The 18192-nt window shown below is 39.9% G+C and overlaps 2 protein-coding genes and 1 non-coding gene across 4 annotated transcripts in view; 1 reads left to right on the top strand and 2 right to left on the bottom strand.

The window, feature by feature from the left end:
* The window catches only part of LOC109827753 (protein transport protein Sec61 subunit alpha-like), a 5634-nt gene extending 978 nt beyond the window's left edge, over positions 1–4656 (bottom strand). Inside the window, exons 1-6 of one of the 2 annotated variants that reach the window (XM_020394773.1) lie at positions 4526–4656; positions 3865–4211; positions 1613–1840; positions 1173–1527; positions 962–1089; positions 713–848 (exon numbers count right to left, since the gene is read on the bottom strand). In XM_020394773.1, coding sequence (XP_020250362.1) covers positions 713–848; positions 962–1089; positions 1173–1527; positions 1613–1840; positions 3865–4208 — 1191 coding nt within the window. In that variant the 5' untranslated portion in view covers positions 4209–4211; positions 4526–4656. The remainder of the gene's footprint in view (positions 1–712; positions 849–961; positions 1090–1172; positions 1528–1612; positions 1841–3864; positions 4212–4525) is intronic. The other variant, XM_020394774.1, reaches the window with a different exon arrangement.
* Positions 4657–14517: 9861 nt separating this feature from the next.
* On the bottom strand, positions 14518–14589 carry TRNAQ-UUG. The gene has a single exon. It is a non-coding gene; the product is annotated as a tRNA-Gln (tRNA).
* LOC109827755 (anaphase-promoting complex subunit 13) lies at positions 14560–17962 on the top strand. Its single transcript, XM_020394776.1, has 5 exons — positions 14560–14564; positions 14663–14770; positions 14913–14966; positions 16179–16259; positions 17674–17962. The coding sequence occupies exons 2-4, from the start codon at positions 14692–14694 to the stop codon at positions 16238–16240; spliced, it is 195 nt and encodes a 64-aa protein (XP_020250365.1). The 5' UTR covers positions 14560–14564; positions 14663–14691; the 3' UTR covers positions 16241–16259; positions 17674–17962.
* Positions 17963–18192: the final 230 nt, after the last annotated feature.

The following is an 18192-nucleotide window of genomic DNA, read 5'->3' as shown; positions in this document are numbered from 1 at the left end:
CTCAACATTATAATGTCAACTACACTATCCTTTGTCTTGTGTTCAGGCAGTAACCTCAATAAATTAACTGTGAAAACTACTCTGTATTGCCTATTTTTATATTCCTCTGTCTTTAATCCCACAGGAATCGTTTTGTTTTGTTTTTTCTATTTACTTATTTACATATCATTTTCATATTATTTGACTAAATAAAAGCATAAGGAGGCTCTCTTTCATTCGAAAGACTATATAGATACAGACACATGTCAGGTACGCATATTCATCTTAGTCTAAATTGTTCTAATGTATTTAAAAACTAAGTCATTTTTTTAATTCAAGAATAGATAGGTTATATTGTTAGAAATAATTTATATAGCTGCATACATGTACTAGTATTTTTTGTGCACCATGCATTAGGCATTTCTGACCTACAAGTTAACCAAAATGGCAGATGTGATGCTTCTACGGTTTTGCATATAATGGACACTGACTTTGCTAGAGAGCACTTGGTGACTTGGCTAGAGAGCACTTGCCCTTTGCCAGGTACGATACAAAAAGCACTTTGCCTAGAAAAAAAGGCCAGGGCTTGCATGTTAGTGAAAGATGGAGCTTATCCATTTAGTGCATCTAAGAACATATCCCATGAGTCCTGACTCAATTTAGTCCTTTATTTACCCTCAAAGACTAAAAACATGATTTTGGAAAAGATGATTGAAGACGAACAAATATGTACCTTTAGCTGCTTAGCCACATCTCTTGCGGATGATCCTGACACCTCTATCCATGTCTTTGAGAAAAGTGCACAAGCGGACAACATAAAGACAATATAAAAGAGTGCATGGAATGGATTTGCGGCCATATCTGCCAAGCTACACATTCCCAACAGAAGGTATTAGAAACAAGTGAACATAATAATGCTACAAGAAATTAATCTGAACTTCACAATATAAATAGACAAACACAGATATAGATGTAAAATTACCTTGATGGAGCCGTAATATAGTAAGCAATACCGCCAACAGGAATGAACTGACCACCAGAATATTCAGACTCCTTCCACTTACCGAGAAGATTCACAAAGAAATTTCCACTGAACCTCCTGTAGAGTAGCTGTATAAGATGAAAGAGGATTAGGTTTCTCGAGGGAAAAGGATTGTGCTATTTTTTGTCGTATGTAGCTATATCTGTCTTACTTGGGAAATGAAATATAGATTGGAAACAAGGGCAGACTGTAAGATTATGGGCATATTAGAGGTGTAAAATAGCTTGATTGGATAGGAACCCTGCTGTCCACGAGCATTTTTCGATCTAACTGGAAGAACAACCCGGAAACCTTGAAAGTAAATAACAATGAGAAAAACCAAGACTGTAGCAAGCAGATTCGTCACATTCGGAAGATTCTGACGGTAAAAGGCTTCACGGAGAGCTCTGACTTTGTCTGTTCGAGTTATCAACAAGTGGAACAAGGCAATGACAGCACCTTCAAATTCAGCACCTCGGCCACTGTTAATAGTAGTAGGGCTAAAAGCCTTCCAGATGATGTTTTCACTGCACAGGAGAAAATTGAACTTTCAGTTTTTATTCTCCTTTACATTCATGGGCCAAGAAAGAATGCATAAACCCATTAGCTTACCAGATGTTGGTGGCGATGAAGAGAGAAATGCCAGAACCAAGTCCATATCCTTTCTGCAACAACTCATCTAAGCATATGACAATGATACCCGCAAAGCAAAGTTGGAGGATTATAAGAATAGCATTGCCAGCACCAAGTTGGCTAACACTGCCATACATCCCAGATAGAACATAAGCAACTGCCTCCCCAATAGCAATAAGGATGCCTAGCAACTTCTGTGCACCATTTCTGTAAACAGAATGTTAACATTATAAGCCCAATAAACACAAATTTTAAACAATAATATTCTTCCATTTGCAAATCAAAATGCATGACATTTAAAAACACAAAAGTCCATTGTAACCTATGGCTGATATAAAAAGATCCAACAGTGTAGATAATTTAAGAGTGCCTATTTGTGAATCCTGCAGATTGGGTGGTGACATTCACTTATTATGAGATCAAATATTGATTTGGTTAATGATGTAAAGGCAGAAGTTTCCTGCAATCTGGACAATCAACTGGTATTCATACTCAAGGACAAGTTCAGAAATATCTTGAGCATTGTGCACAGGAAAGATATGAGATATTTATTTTGAAATGGAGCTCTTTGGAAAATTGAGACAGATTCAGAAACCATAGTTTCCTACACCATACGCATAAATAGATAATGTTAGGCAAAATTGTAAAATAAACAAAATAAGTCAATATACGAACTTTGACTAGACATGTTATGGCTTTGTTAGAAGATTCAAACTATTTAGATGTCGAATAATTGCCACCAGAGGCTAACTTAACAAAAATAACAGCTGAGGTGGGTGATGGAAGCTTAATCTTCAAGCTTAAACAACAAGGATTCGTTGAAGACATCTTCCTTTTTTAGATTTAAAACAACTTTTCAAATTCCCAAATAGATGGGCATTGAACATTCAGTTTCATTTGCACTAGTTTGCAATTATATTTTTGCAATCCATAAGCTGCCTGAGGAGGGTGAAGAAGAGCTGATAAGACTGAAGGACAGCACGAGACAAAGCGAAGTTAAGCAGGTATGTTCTCAGAAAGGAGATAAAAAAAATTCTTCCTTTCTTTTACTAAAAGAAGGCGGGAAGATGATATACATCAATTTAACCAAATCTCGTTAGATATCATATGACAAGCTCTATATGGATCATTAAATAAGGAATTATGTGATCAGAAAACGATTAACCATGAATGATGAAGAATAACTTATATCAACGATCAATTTATCTTATCAGACCAGCATTTAATGAACTTGAATCGTCTCAAATAAAAAGAACGTCTCTCATACACGTTGAGGGGTTAGGAAGGTCACAATGCAACAGTTATCCTATAGGTTGATATTCAAGGTCCAAGTCACTTTCAAGGATTCAGATTCCTTCCAGCACCCCTTACCCTATAGACGATGAGACTCTAAAAGCCATGCAATCCCCATGCATGTAACAACCAGCACCCTCACCCCTCTCAGAAGGGAAAATTCATATTACATGATAGTATTGCAAGTTAACCCGGTGCACAATTCATACAACCAACTCATAGTTTATGTTTTCGGAAGGAAAAAAAATCCAAGTGCAGTTTATCCCCAAACATGTCTTGCACAGACATAGAATACAGTTCAATGAAGCCAATTATGGTAAAAAACATACAAGAACAGAAATGTTGTTAGATACCATATTTGACTAACAAATATTATTGCCAATCATGATGGTTAACAAGTGAAAAAAAATTATTAGAAATAGATTTAAGAATACGAGTGCTAATCATAAAAAAGAATTTTTTGCCATCAATTCAAATAAATAAGTAAATAACAGCTGTGATAAAAACAAATAATATATATAATTTACATATACAAGCAAAATATATGAATATTTATCCTGGTCACCAGGCATCCCAATTTTGCACTAGGAAAACAGTTGACCAACATCGTCAACATAATATGAACAAGATGTACAAAAATACATTACACACGTATTATCACAAATAACAAAATTGATAAAACAACAAAGTATGAGAATTTTATAGAGAACATATTTCAAAATGAACTTGTCGAATACACACCAACGTGTAGGACAAAGGCTCAGAACAAATTATCATAGAGAACCCAAGTCCCATAATATGGTAAGCATCTACTATTAGCATGAAAATATCAAATTGTAATAAAAAAAAGGGTCTCCCTAACTCGCCAAACAATTTAACCACTATGCACATAAAACATACCATTACCCAAAATACAAATTCCAGAATGCAGCACTTACAGCAAAGCGCGATCCTCCCTCACACTATTGTCAACCTCAATGATTTTCGACCCGGCCAAGAGCTGCATCACCAACCCCGAGGTCACAATCGGGGTTATACCCAGCTCCATTACAGTTCCTCGGTTCGACGCAAGAATAACCCTCATCCAATAAAAGGGATCAGCGCCCGTGGTCGAGTGAATGCCATACAAAGGAAGCTGACTGCACACCAAGAAAATGAACAGAGAGATCACAGTATAAATAACCTTCTCTCTGAAAGGGATTCTCCTGTCAGCGGACTCAACTTCGGGGAGAATAGCAAGGAAAGGTCTGACCAGGTGCAAAACCCTAAATCCTCCCGCCATTTCCTGCACCCAAAGTGGAAAAAAAATTTGCTTTTTTAATCAAGCTGAAGTAACCAGATCTAGATCCAAACTAGTCGAAAGATCAAATTCCAGAACGTTACAATCGAAAATCCTATCGATCTGACCTATCAGAAATCAAGAATGTCATTTTCAATAGATCGGCATAATCGGATCAAGCAAATGTCCAAATTATCAATAAAGTCTTCAAAAAGAAAAATAAAAAAAATGCAACTTATAAGAATTTTATCTGTATAGAACTGAAAATAGATTCATTGATTGGGAAAAAATTACAGAAAATTGGGAGAAATCGGGCGAACCTACTGGATCCGGCGCAGAGATCGGCGAAGAACAGTAACCGATCGCCCTCGGAACCTGAAATGGGAGCAAAAACGAGGGAGGAGGAAGAGAGAATTTGAGATCTACACGTTTTTTAAAGCAAATACAATTGAGATACTAGTTCGTTACGGTGAAGCCACGATGCAAAGTCCAATAAGAATTCGCCAAGTCATCGCGGGTCTGGTGCGGAAACGGGTTGGGTTTTTCGAGGGTACGACACGGTACCCGTTTGTGAGCCGACAAGGACTTGTCGCTGTGCAAATTACAAGTAGGATTATCACGTTAGGGGATGTTTGTTCAACCATGGTCAAGAATAGGATTAGGAAAATAATATTTTTTTATAGGTTCTTTTCTAATTTATAAAAAATTTAAGGATAATTTTTTGTTGTCATAGAATGTTATTGAATCTTTTTTTTTCTTTTATATGTTTGTTTCATAACATGAAAATATAGAATTCAACTTTATAGATTCCCTCAAATTCCTATTCTTTTGTTTGGTTTGAAATGAGAAAATTTTGAGATAAATAGATGTCAACACCATAGGTAAACTTACCACTCACTAGTGGAGAAAATATTATTAAGTAAGAAGTTGGGATAACCTTACTCGTTTACCAAAATTTAAAACCGAAAGAGTCATAACTCCAACGGCTAGTTCCAAGATATTGGAGGCTATAAATGTGGATTGAGGGCTTATGGTACTAATGTATCCCTCATTTTTACTACCATATCGATTTCTCATAGATTTGTAAGTTCCATCTTTCCCATCAATATGATATCAAAAGAATGACCTAAAATTTTTAAAGTTTGGTGCGATTGCAATCTTCAAACACCCATGAAAGTATGCAAGAATGGTAAAAAATAAGGCGAGGTATTATTGGGGGCGTGCAAAATACCCAAATAAAGAATATAGTTTTTTTAGTGGGCTCATGAAGGAGGAGAAATAAACAACAAAGGAAACCAATTTGTCAAAAGGAAACAAGTTTGGAGATAACTATTTTTTAAAATCAAAGAGGCTGAAGAAAGAATTGAAACTTGTCGAAAAACAACTGCTAGCTTGGAAAATTTTTGCAATTTTAATAGTGATATTTTGTATCATTTTAATTTAATTGTTGTAAATCGCATGTCATGTATTTGTACTTGAAAAAACTATTAATATTGTAATGGAATTTTTGTTGGAATTGAGTAATATTGTATGGCTCAAGAATAAAGCATTTTGTCGAAATTGAATGCCCCACCTATAACTTACAGGTTTATTCTAATGATGGATTGCCTCACCTAGACATTGTCAATTCAATATAGGTTGCATTCTCATCACAGATTGCCTCATCTGAACATAATAAACGCTATAACTTAGATTGCAATCTCAGTAAAAAGATAATCATCATTGCCAAATATCAACTATGGAGCATCACAAGCTCCATGAACCGAAACCAACAAAAACAAACAAGGAGCATCACAAGCTCCATCCACTAAACCAACAAAAACAAATAAGTATCTTATGAAGCTCCATCCACCAAACCAACCGAAACCTACAAAAACAAACAATGAGCATCACAAGCTCCATCAACCGAAACCAACAATAATTTACAAGGAGCATCACAAGCTACATCCACCAAACCAACAAAGCCAAACAAGGAGCATCACAAGCTCCAACCGGCAACAATAATACCAAACAAAAGGAATGAGCACAAGCTCCATCCACAAAATCAACCGAAAGCAACAGAGTCAAATAAGGAGCATTACAAGCTCTATGAACCGAAACCAACAAAGCCAAATAAAGAGCATCACAAGCTCCAACTGACAGCAACAACAACCAAACCGAAGGAACATCACAAGCTCCATCCACAAAGTCAACCGAAAGCAACAAAGCCAAACAATGAACATTACAAGCTCCATGAACCGAAACCAACAAAGCCAAATAAAGAGCATCACAAGCTCCAACCGACAGCAACAAAACCAAACCGAAGGAGCATCATAAGCTCCATCCACCAAGTCAACCGAATGCAACAAATCCAAACAAGGAGCATCACAAGCTTCATCCACCAAATCAACTGAAAAAAACAAAGCCTTAGAAGGAACAGTTGTATTAGCACGTATTCTTAGAAGACAAGTTATTATCGTGACCACGGAAGAAATAGTTATATTAGCACACATCCTCTTTAATTGTTCTTCATCTACATTATCCATCTTCATCCATTGTAAAATTAGTATATATTAAAAACTTAATTTTCCACTTATTCAAGACATAACAATAATTAAATAACTAAGTCATATATTGAAATCTTAAAACGAAATTACTAAACATCCACAAATCTAAAAATGATGTTAACTTTTTCCAAAGAGTACAAGAGTATAAACTGTTTCTCATACTCCAAAGAGTACAAGAGTATAAACTGTTTCTCAAGACTCCAAAGAGTACAAGAGTATAAACTGTTCCTCAAAACTCCGATAAGTATAAGAGTATAAACTGCTTCTTACGACTCCAAAGAGTATACGAGTATAAACTGTTTCTCATTCCTCCTACCGGTATAAGAGGTTAAACTGCTCCCTGATACTCCAATAGGTATATGAGTCTAAACTATTTCCTACCATTAACGGGAAGTTCCTGGAGGATATTACACTAATATTCTTAAGGATAACCCGGCCAGATAACAAAGTCAAACCCAGTTCCAAGAGAGAAACTGGGGGTGGATAATCCAATGCATCGGGAAGTTCCCAGAAGAATACCACATGGGTATTCTTAGGGATAACCCAATCATTGTGGAATTGGTGAATAAGAAATTCACGTTCGAACTCTGAAGGTCAGAATGTCTCTTCTTATTCTCTAACTCTTATGAGTTATTTTTGTGAGAAGAGATCCAATCTTCTGGTAGGTTAATCTTTCCTCACCAAACCATCCGCTGATCAAATCAAACGACAGTGGACCCACCAACATTCCCATCTGCCAGTCATTGGCGTTTCTCAGACTCAACGTGCTAGGTCCTAAACGCCTAACATTAAAGTCTCCCTTTGAGTGGTAATATGGGTTGGCACTTTCTTTGCTACCCGTATTCCACTCTCTTCGCTTTCTGGTCAAACCTATAAAAGTTAGGGCCAAAGCCAAAATCCCCTCTCGATTCCTCCAATGAACGAGAGGTCCACTTTCAAATCGAGCGATCGTCATCTCAAACTCCTGCTGGGTCAAACCTTCGTACAGTTAGGGCCACAGTCAAAATCTCCTCTCGATTCCCCCAATGAACGAGAGGTCCACTTCCAAATCGGGTAATCAAACCTTCCGACAGTTAGGGTTATCCGAATTGTTACGATTCTCGGAGTGGAGATCCCACTCTTAGTTTCATCCTTCCGGATTCTGGGGGTGGAGATCCCACCTCGAGTTTCCTTTCCAGCTGTAGATAGAATATAAAATTCTTCCTCTTCAGCACCAGGAGATAGAATATAAAATTCTTCCTCTCCCGATCCTCAATCTGTCTTTGCTTTTAGAAAAGACACGATTGTCAAATCCGGGCACTCGATGCACGGGGAATTTTATCCCGAAGCCTGAGTAGGGATAAGTCAACGCCTAACACGCGTTGCCGGGTAGTCTTTTCCCGTAACAAAGACGAAGTCTATGTATTCAAAATCATAGCATTAAGTCTAAGGGAAGTAATTCTCTTAGCGCAACGTTATATGTGAAACGGGTTTTAATAATTCACATGCTAGCCCGATTCAAACGGTAATCGGTAAAGGCACATCAAACCCGTTGATGGCTGGGGGTTTGCCAAAAATCCCAAAGCCTATGTCTAACACGCATTGCCGGTTAGTCCTTGACCGTAAAAAGGACAAAAGACCACATATTCAACATTGTGGCAGGTTGTTATTAATAACACCATAATCCGTGCCTCACACGCACGGGGAATTTTATCCTGAATCCTAAGTAAGGATAAGTCAGCGCCTAACACGCGTTGCCGGGTAGTCTATTCCCGTGAGAAAGACGAAGTCTACGTATTCAATATCGTAGCACTAAAAGGGTTAACTCTTTTAGCTTGACGTCACATGAAAGCGGGATTAAACAAACCGCATACTAGCCCGACTCAAACGGTAGTCGGTAAAGGCTAATCAAATCCGTTGAAGGCTGGGGATTAGCCAAAAATCCTAAAGTCAACGCCTAACACGCGTCGCCGGGTAGTCTATTCCCGTGAGAAAGACGAAGTCTACGTATTCAATATCGTAGCACTAAGAGCGTTAACTCTCTTAGCACAGCGTCACATGCGGAACGGACTTAAACAATCCGCATGCTAGCCCGACTCAAACGGTAGTCGGTAAAGGCTAATCAAATCCGTTGAAGGCTGGGGATTAGCCAAAAATCCTAAAGTCAACGCCTAACACGCGTCGCCGGGTAGTCTATTCCCGTGAGAAAGACGAAGTCTACGTATTCAATATCGTAGCACTAAGAGCGTTAACTCTCTTAGCACGACGTCACATGCGGAACGGACTTAAACAATCCGCATGCTAGCCCGACTCAAACGGTAGTCGGTAAAGGCTAATCAAATCCGTTGATGGCTGAGGATTTGCCAAAAATTCTATAACTGCGAGTCATTGACGCATCAACTCCCCTAGTTGGTCTCGTGACTTGAGCACCCAACAAATCCGGGACAAAATCCACACATGCAGGTGAATCAGCTTTAATAGTTGGTCCTGCAGCCCAAACATTCGAGACCACGATGCTCCAATACCTTAAGAGCTTAAACTGTGTATACTCCAGCAAACGTAAGAGTATAAACTGTGTTAATGGCGATTCGAAACCCTAGGGTCAACGCCGGTCACCGCGTAATCCTAGGTCAACGCCAGTCAACGCGTTGCAATCAGAGTCAACGTTCAATGATCCAAAACCCTAGAGTCAACGCCGGTCACCGCGTAACCCTAGGTCAACGCCAGTCAACGCGTTGCAACAAAAGTCAACAGTTGACGATTCGAAACCCTAGGGTCAACGCCGGTCAACGCGTAACCCTAGGTCAACGCCGGTCAACGCGTTGCGATAAAAAGCCAACACACGGGGATCCGAAACCCTAAGCCAGCACAATGTGGCGGAGGTAGTTCAAAGTCAACTCAATGACACGAGCCAAACTCAATTCATCAGCTGCACACTCGAGACTCCGACGACGGCCAAGCGATAAACGCAGCGCCGGAAGAACTTCGGCTATTCGTCAAAGCATCGAATAGACCGAAAATCGAAAGGGTCAAGAGTTGAAGCTAACTACGCCGACTGAAGGCCAGATCAATCACATCCAAAGTATTCCAGCCTCTTCTATAAAAGAAACGAGTCAGGAACACTTTGGAGGGGGTATCTGTAGGCATCAAAAATTGCCTATAGTTCTCCACAACCGGTTCAGTGTTAACGAGCGACGATGAACGTCACCATCCAATCCACATGAGCCTAATCGACATCGACGAACGACTGAAGTGAATCGACGAGTTACATGAGCGGATAGGACTTCGGAATCACGAAGACCCGGACCAATCGGGAAGCCCGGCACTGTTCACCGAGACACCCCTTGGGGGTGTCTCGGCCATGGCCGAGACACCCCAAGGGGTGTCTCGGTTTTGGAGCCGAGACACCCCCCTAGGGGGTGTCCTCAACCAGCCCCTACCCCCCCTTTGTTTTCCTATAAATAGGCCCCTAGGGCCTCCATTCTCTTGGCCTTGGTTTTGGGAGAGGAATTTCAGATCTAGAGCTCTAGCCTTTGAGATCTGAAATTCCAGAGAGGAGCGGCGAAGCCCTGCCGGAGGAAGGAGTCGGGGTTTTCTAAGAGAGCGGCGAAGCCCTGCCGGATCGAGGAGTGAGCGAGCCTTCTGCAGCAAAGGAGTCTTCTTCTTCATTCCCCACCTTCTTTTCCCTTAGTGTTGCCCTTAGCGGTGATACAAAGGAGAGCTAGTGCCTCGTTTTAGCCGAGACATAAGCTTTACACCTCTGAGATCCCACGCGGATCGACGGGGTTCAGAGTTTCTAAAATCCCCCCGCGGATAGACGAAACTCTGCCCGATTTTCTCGGACCAGATCTGAGTGCCCCGGTGGTCCACGGATATCAACATCCCCGTCACAGGCAAAAGACCCACGCAAGCAAGAGATGACAAACAGATCTTGCGTTTGTTTGAAAAGAGTTGTATCTATTTTGTTTTCATTGTGTACCGGTCTTATAAAAAGGCTATCTTTTTATTTCATTGTAACGATTGAAGTTGTAATGAATGCAGCAATGAATACAGCAACTTTTTCCGCAAACAAGCTGGCGACCACAGTGGGAGCCAACGGCATCGCAACCGACGCCGTCGTGACGCAACCAGCACTCAAGATCGGGGCGAATGAAGAACACGATCTCGATCAACAACGGTTCAAAGAAGGCCTCTCTTCCTCCTCCTCCAGATCCGCCTCTCCAAACGGGTACAGAAAGGTAACCTCTTTCATAAATGTTTGCAGGTCCTTCGGTTCGAAAATCCAAGACCCCGTTGCCGCCTCTGCACTTGCACCACGTGACGTCCCCGCGTCGTCCAACGTGGTCAAGAACGCAGATCCGGACTCCTCGTCCGCCGAGGAGATGGCTTCTGAAGACGCTCCAACATTATCAAAGAGAGCACGACAAAGACAGCGTCAACGTCTTGCTCGACAGCTGGCCGAGGCTTTGGAGCCAATGGATGGGATCCGCTATAACGTGGATCTAAAATCCAGACATCGCCAAGAGCAACAACGGCAAACAACCAGCCCCTCCTCCGAAGCAGAAACGAACAAATGGGTTCATGTCAAAAGAACCCGTTCTACTCTCGAGGAGCGAATCCAGAAGTGCCGCGCCTTGCGTACGCATGCCCGAGCCCTGGTCCAAAAAGCACGAGAAATGCTAAAGGGAGAGGCAATTAAGAGATCGCCGAAAGGCAAAAGCAGGCGACGTTGCTCTCCGGCCTTCGTCAACTTCAGATCCCGAACCTCCGATGAATCCCCACCGCAGCGGAGATTTCACCAAGCTTAGGATTCCTCTGGAGGATCGTATCGGCACTCTACCCGAGAATCGAGGAAAAGCGCTTGATAAGGGGAGCTGGAGATCGTTGAAGGAGCTTCGAGCCAACATCCAGACTGGGGGTCGTACACGACCTCCTAACAAATCGAATGCTACGACGACCCGCTTTGCGATGCACACAAAAAGTCAGGAGCCCGTTAAGGTTTCACCCTCACAAAGGTGTGATCCCAAACGTGAGACTCCTGTAAAGACCAAAAAAGTCAACGTTCGACGACTCAAACCCTAAGGGTCAACGCCGGTCAACGCGTAACCCCAGGTCAACGCCGGACAGCGCGTTGCGACAAAAGTCAAACCGCGCGGATTCGAAACCCTAGGGCGTACGCCGGTCAACGCGTAACCCTAGGTCAACGCCATTCAGCGCGTTGCAACAAAAAGTCAACCCCCAGTGATTCAGAACCCCAGGTCAACACGATGTGACAGGGATAGCAAGTTCAAAAGTCAACCGAATGACACGAGCCAAACTCAACTCACCAGCTGTAGACTCGAAACTCCAACGACGGCCAGACGATAAACGCAGCGCCGGAACAACTTCGGTTATTCGACAAAGCACCGGATAAACCGAAAATCGAAGGAGCCGAGAGTCAAAGCGAACCACAGGTCCCTTATGCCGACTGAAGGCTGGACCAATCATATCCAAAGTATCCCGGTCTCTTCTATAAAAGAAACGAGTCCGAAACACTTTGGAGGGGGTATCTGTAGGCATCGAAAATTGCCGATGGGTCCCCGCACACAGCTCAGTGTTAACGAGCGACGATGAACATCATTATCCGGTTCACAAGAGTCCAATTGACGTCGGTAAGCGCCTGAAGCGAACCGACGGACTACGTGAGCCGACAGAATCTCAGAACAACGGGGATACGGGTTGACCGAAAACCCCGCGATCACCGCAATCCAAGGGGGTGTCTCGGCCACCCTATGGTCCCCCCCCTTTTCCTATAAATAGGAGCCTAGGCCTTCATTTGAGAGGGCTGATTTCTTTGGAGTGAAAGGCTAAGGCTCCCAATTCAAGGCTGAATTATCTTAGCCAAGGATTGCCTTTGTCTGAAGCGGCGAAGCCCTGCCGGATCGAGGAGTGAGCGGGCCTTCTGCAGCAAAAAGGAGCCTTCTTCTTCTTCCCCCTTTTCTTTTCCTTAGTGTTGCCCCTTAGCGGTGATACTAAGTAGAGCGAATATCTCGATTATCCGAGATAGGAGCTGTAAACCTCTAGATCTCACGCAGATCGACGAGGTTCAGAGTTTCTAAATCCCTCCGCGGATAGACGAAACTCTGCCCGATTTTCTCGGACCAGATCTGAGTGCCCCGGTGGTCCACGGATATCAACATCCCCGTCACAGGCAAAAGACCCACGCAAGCAAGAGATGATGAACAGATCTTGCGTTTGTTTGAAAAGAGTTGTATTTCTTTTGTTTTCATTGTGTACCGGTCTTATAAAAAGACTACCTTTTTATTTCATTGTAACGATTAAAGTTGTAATGAATGCAGCAATGAATACAGCAACTTTTTCCGCAAACAACTAAGTCATATATTGAAATCTTAAAACGAAATTACTAAACATCCACAAATCTAAAAATGCATCCATGGTCACATCAAATGTCGTAAAGAATTTTAGCGCGAATTTATTTTTATAAACTAGTTAGTTCAGCAATATATATGGCTATCCACTTGAATATACAAAGTCAACATACATAGGGAAAATTTTCAGTATTCTTATTAAAAAAATAGAACAATATATTATGGTTGCAATAAAAAATGTAGTCTACATTATTGTTAACTTTCACGATGTTGGGGTGTATTAGCAAAAACCCCTAGCAAAAACAGATAAACCTCAAAATTTATAACCAATTATTAGCACGTATGGAACAACGAAGCTCTAAATTATCAAAGTTTGACTGTTAAATCAACCATGACAAATAACCATCCATGATAAAAACTGGGTTATTGATTTATACCTCCAATTGTCAAAGCTGTAAATAGGGCTAAAAACTGTAGCAACCAACCAAAGCAACAGAATTAAAGTTTGGGATCGAAGCTCAAAATCTCTACTCAAAATCGAAGAACAAACCTTAAGATCGAAGCTTGGGATCGAGGTTGGAAATTGAGCTCAAAATCAAAGAACAAAGCTGAAAATCGAAGCGTCATATAGAAACTCGAAATAAAAGCTCGCAATCGAAGCTCGAAATCGAAGAACAAATCGAAAAGAGGCGCAAACAGGATTCAGAAGAGGCGAGAGGAGATTAGCGGAAGAAGTCCGAAACTAATCTAGGGTTTGCGGTGTGGCGAAATCCGAAAAAGAAAGGAATCGAGAAGACTATGTGGTGTTGTTAGCTTTTTTAACCCAAATCCACCCAAACCAATCTGATTTGTGTTTCTACAACCCCCCCTCTCTTTATCAACTTTATAGATATACATATCTATAAAAAAAGAAAAAGCAAAAGAAAAGTAATAAAGAGAGGTATACATATCTATTCTTCTATACTTAAAGGAGAATCCAAAGGGTTGCTGAACAGTAAACTGCTCTTGCCCTCTGCGCTCGAAGTTACTGTTTATGCTACAATAATTTGCTGTAGCATAAGCAGTGAATATACTCTGCTCTTCCACACTTGAAGTTACTATCTATACTACAGTATTTTTACTGTATTATAAACAGTAAAGCAAATCAAATGCATTAAAACTTGGATCATTTTTTAAGTATAGATGAGTAGATAAGATTTCCAAAGCAAATGTAATAAAAATTGGATCATTCTTTAAATATAGAAGAGTAGATATGATTTTTAATTTTAAGCATATAATAATTAAATTCAAGATATTAAAACTTAGATGGAGGCAAGTTTAAACTGCACTGCTAAAAAAATAGGGAGCCGTGCGTTACACAGGTGCGCACTAGTAACACAAAATGTCAAAATGCTAGTCATCCAATTTTTTTTTATAAAAAGGTCCTACCGGGAGTCGAACCCAGGTCGCTGGAATCAAAGTCCAGAGTGCTAACCACTACACCATAGAACCGATTTATTAAAATTTTTTTTTCACACTATTTGATTTATAAATGTTTATTTAGCCGGGTTCTTTTATTTTCCAGCAGAGAGAGGGAGAGGAGAGGAGAGGGAGATGGCGGAGTTGCTGAGCCTGGGAATTCTAATCGACGTTCTCGACGAGGAGTGGATGAGAGACACTCTCCCTGAAGATGGTATATTATTGTTTTCTCCCCATCTCTTCTCCTTTTTCTCCCCACCCTCTTTGACGCATTTCATCAAACACGAAGCCTCTATTTATTTAAAACCCTAATTCTCAATCTCTTCACTCGCTCTTCTCGTTTTCTATCGTCCCAGATATCGCTCTGCCACCCGAGATCGCCCCTCCAACCGGAGACGCTGAGGATCCAAGTACGCTCTCGCTCCACTATTTCCCAGAAAAAAAAGGATAATGGTTACTTTATTTTTCCTAGACATCGAATTTGATACTTCTGTTGAGCCCAGAGAACCCATTTTGTAATATCTTTATGAGGTTTTTTTTTTAAATTTTGGTGACTTAACTCAAAACTTATGCACATATTCAACATTTCCCACAAAAATAATGGATACTCGCTTTCTTTTTCCTACTCATGGAATTTGATGATTCTGCTGAGCTCGGAAAGCCATTTTTCGAAATGGATTCCTGTGATTTTGGATTTTTGGTGACTTAAAAGTTCCACTTATGCTTATAGCAAAGAGGAAGGAGCTAACAACCACCCATAAAAATTATTTGCGGTATCTTATATCTATAAATTAGGGTTATTTCATAGAAACCACCTTTAAAATAGTTTCATTTTATAGAAACCACTTTTGATTTTCAATTTATACATAAACCACCTTTAAAGTGTTTTCTGTCGCAATCAACCACCTGGACCCACTTTTAAGTCAAGTTTTTTGGTTTTTCTGTGATAATTAGCTGTCAATACCAAGTATGTTAGAGAGTGGTCCTTAATTGAGGTTAGGTAGGGTCAATTACCGAAAATTTTTAACTAAAATGTGGACCCAAGTGGTTGATTGCAACAAAAAATATAATAAAGGTGGTTTATGTATAAATTGAAAATAGAAGGTGATTTATATAGAATGACCATATTTAATGGTGTTTTTTGTGAAATAACCCTACAAATTAACATTACATAGAGTTATCTTGATGGAGCATATAGTAGATTACATACAACCATCGATGCTGGATTACTGGAACATAGGTAAAGGATTGGTATTGTGTTATGGTATTCAGAAGTCTGAGGTTTTATCCAGGCTAAGCTTCCTTAATAAAAGGAAAAAAAGTGATTATTTGCACATTCAAGTTTGCTTGACTCATACTTGTTTATATTAAATATCACAATATTATTTTATTGTGGCCGTCTTGCATATCTTGCATTTAGCGAATCAATTTTATTAGTTGGGGATCACATTTTTCTGGAGATTACCTCTTGGCTTCTATTACTTTTCTAGATACTCGCAGCTTTCTGTAGTGTCTTATATTAGAGAAGGCTTGTATCTCAACAAAAAGAATTGGGTTTATTTATTATTTTTTTTGCAATCCTTTCATTTTAGGATTTTTCTTATGCATGTTTTATTAAACAGATCAAGAAAGCCAACCAGTCGACGGGGATGTGTGGCGTGAGCTTGCCCTAGAGAATCAATAAGGCTTTCCTTATTGTGATGGTAATACTCAAGTTCATTAGTATGTCATTACAGATTGTAATGATTTTTGCAGAGTACCTTATGATTTGACCTGGACATACCAACATTCTGTAAATACTCCATTGGTAATTCGTTAACCTAGGGTGGCTAATTGCTAGACCAAGGTCTTATACTTGAAATATCTTATTTCATAAGATTATCCAGAAATCAGAACTTGTGAGAACAACGCTGTCGGAAAAAGAGCTGTTATCAGGATGCTTGTTAGAAAACAGAACTGTTCATAAGTGAAATCTTAATGAGAAAATTTCTTCATCTCTGTTGTCGTTTTATCTATCCGCCTGCATTTTAGTGGCTTTGACTTTTCTTGAGCCTGTTTTTCCTGCTGTTTTTTGCATATGAAGAAGTAAGTACCTGGAATAACTTTTTAAAGAATAGTGTCAGTCTTCTCCGTACATAATCAACACCCATGCAATAAAAAAAACTGCTTGCATGACGAGCACAAATGTTATAAAAGAAAACACATATTTCGGTTAAGCTCATCTTCTATTATTCTCATCATGAGATATAATTGTTTGTAATTTGTGGATTGTAACTGACTTTTCTTGGCAGTCATGTTCTCAAATTCCATTCAGCAACTTTGTTTATACATTTTCCCTTGGTTTGTTTGGATGTCAAAGCTTGACTTTATGGACTAAATAAACTCATTAAATTACGTAAAATGGAAAATCAAAAGATAAAAGACGTAAATTTTATTTTTAAGGAAGATGGAAAGAAGAAATTTTTATGTAAATAAAAATAAATTACTATTAGTTTCTATTTCTCAGAAAAATTGATTAGACCTGCAACATTGACTATATTATTGGTCCATAGAAATTTTAGAAAATAATTAAATTAATAAAACAATTTTTTCAGAAGAAAGTTTGTTTTGGTTTATTTATGTCATTTTAAAAGAAATAGAACACGACTATCATGAGTTGAACTTGTGCTCTCTTGCTTCAGAATCCTGGCTCTGCCGTTTGAGCACGTTAGATATGTTTGCCTTGTCATGAGTATCTAACTCTTGAAAAGTTGAGCCAACTTGTTTTATTGTCATATTCTCTTGAAGAAACTCTTCTATGAGACTGTTCCAAGAAGCAGGCCTAAACTGATTGTTTTGGTTATCTATATGAACAATTTCTCCATAAGTTTACACTGAAATAAACTCATGGCAGCAATATATGCGGCGAGATATGCACTTTATGTTGAAATATCTTTCAGTTTCTGTCTCTTGAAGGAACTCCTGTTTTATGTGTTGCCTCTTGAGTATCTTATTTCTGAGATTCCTGTCTATTTCACTGCACTATCACATGCATGTTATGCACATGTTCCTTCATTTTACCGCTTCGCTTGCTTTGGTCACATTTGACAGATTTTAACTTTGTGTATGCGGATACAGGAAGCGACCCTCGGGCTAGGAGCCGACCTTATTTCTAGAAGCTCGCACTAGAACAATGGTCTGGAGGATTCATTTGTTTTCTTAGTTAGGTTTTTCTTTTGTGAGCCTCTTGGGGACTTACAATTCCAGTAATATCTTATGTTGGTCTGTATATTGTCTCTTTGGGTCTAGCAGACTTCTTCGAGTGTTGGATATCAAGCTTCATGTTGCTCGCTAATATCATTTCTATTTCTGTTGCATTAACTATGAGATGTTACTATTGTTATGCATACAGGATTCCAGTTGAGTATGTGCAGTTGTGTATGTTTGTATGTACAGGTCTGTTTGATGCTCTGTGCTCGGCAGGGGAAAACCCTCCCTGTGTATATACTGTCGATCGAGTCCTGTCCTGAATGCTTGCTTCTTGTTTGCGCACCGCGAGCCACTTCATCCCTCTTCGGTCCATAAAGGGGCAAGGGTCTTATGAATTAAGATTAGCTAAATAACTAGCTTAGTAATGACTAATGAGATATGACTACG

The sequence above is a fragment of the Asparagus officinalis genome, unplaced genomic scaffold (assembly GCF_001876935.1).
Source record: "Asparagus officinalis unplaced genomic scaffold, Aspof.V1 AsparagusV1_Un406, whole genome shotgun sequence".
NCBI lineage: Eukaryota > Viridiplantae > Streptophyta > Magnoliopsida > Asparagales > Asparagaceae > Asparagus > Asparagus officinalis.
The sequence above is the reverse complement of the archived record's forward strand: the minus strand, read 5'-3'. Positions and strand labels throughout refer to the sequence as shown.

Bases quoted from the DNA above. Each gene is read 5' to 3' on its own strand.
- LOC109827755 (XM_020394776.1), top strand. From the start codon at position 14,692: ATGGCGGAGTTGCTGAGCCTGGGAATTCTAATCGACGTTCTCGACGAG. The intron at 14,771-14,912 runs GTATATTATTGT...CTATCGTCCCAG, and splicing joins AGACACTCTCCCTGAAGATG to ATATCGCTCTGCCACCCGAG. The intron at 14,967-16,178 runs GTACGCTCTCGC...TTTATTAAACAG, and splicing joins CGGAGACGCTGAGGATCCAA to ATCAAGAAAGCCAACCAGTC.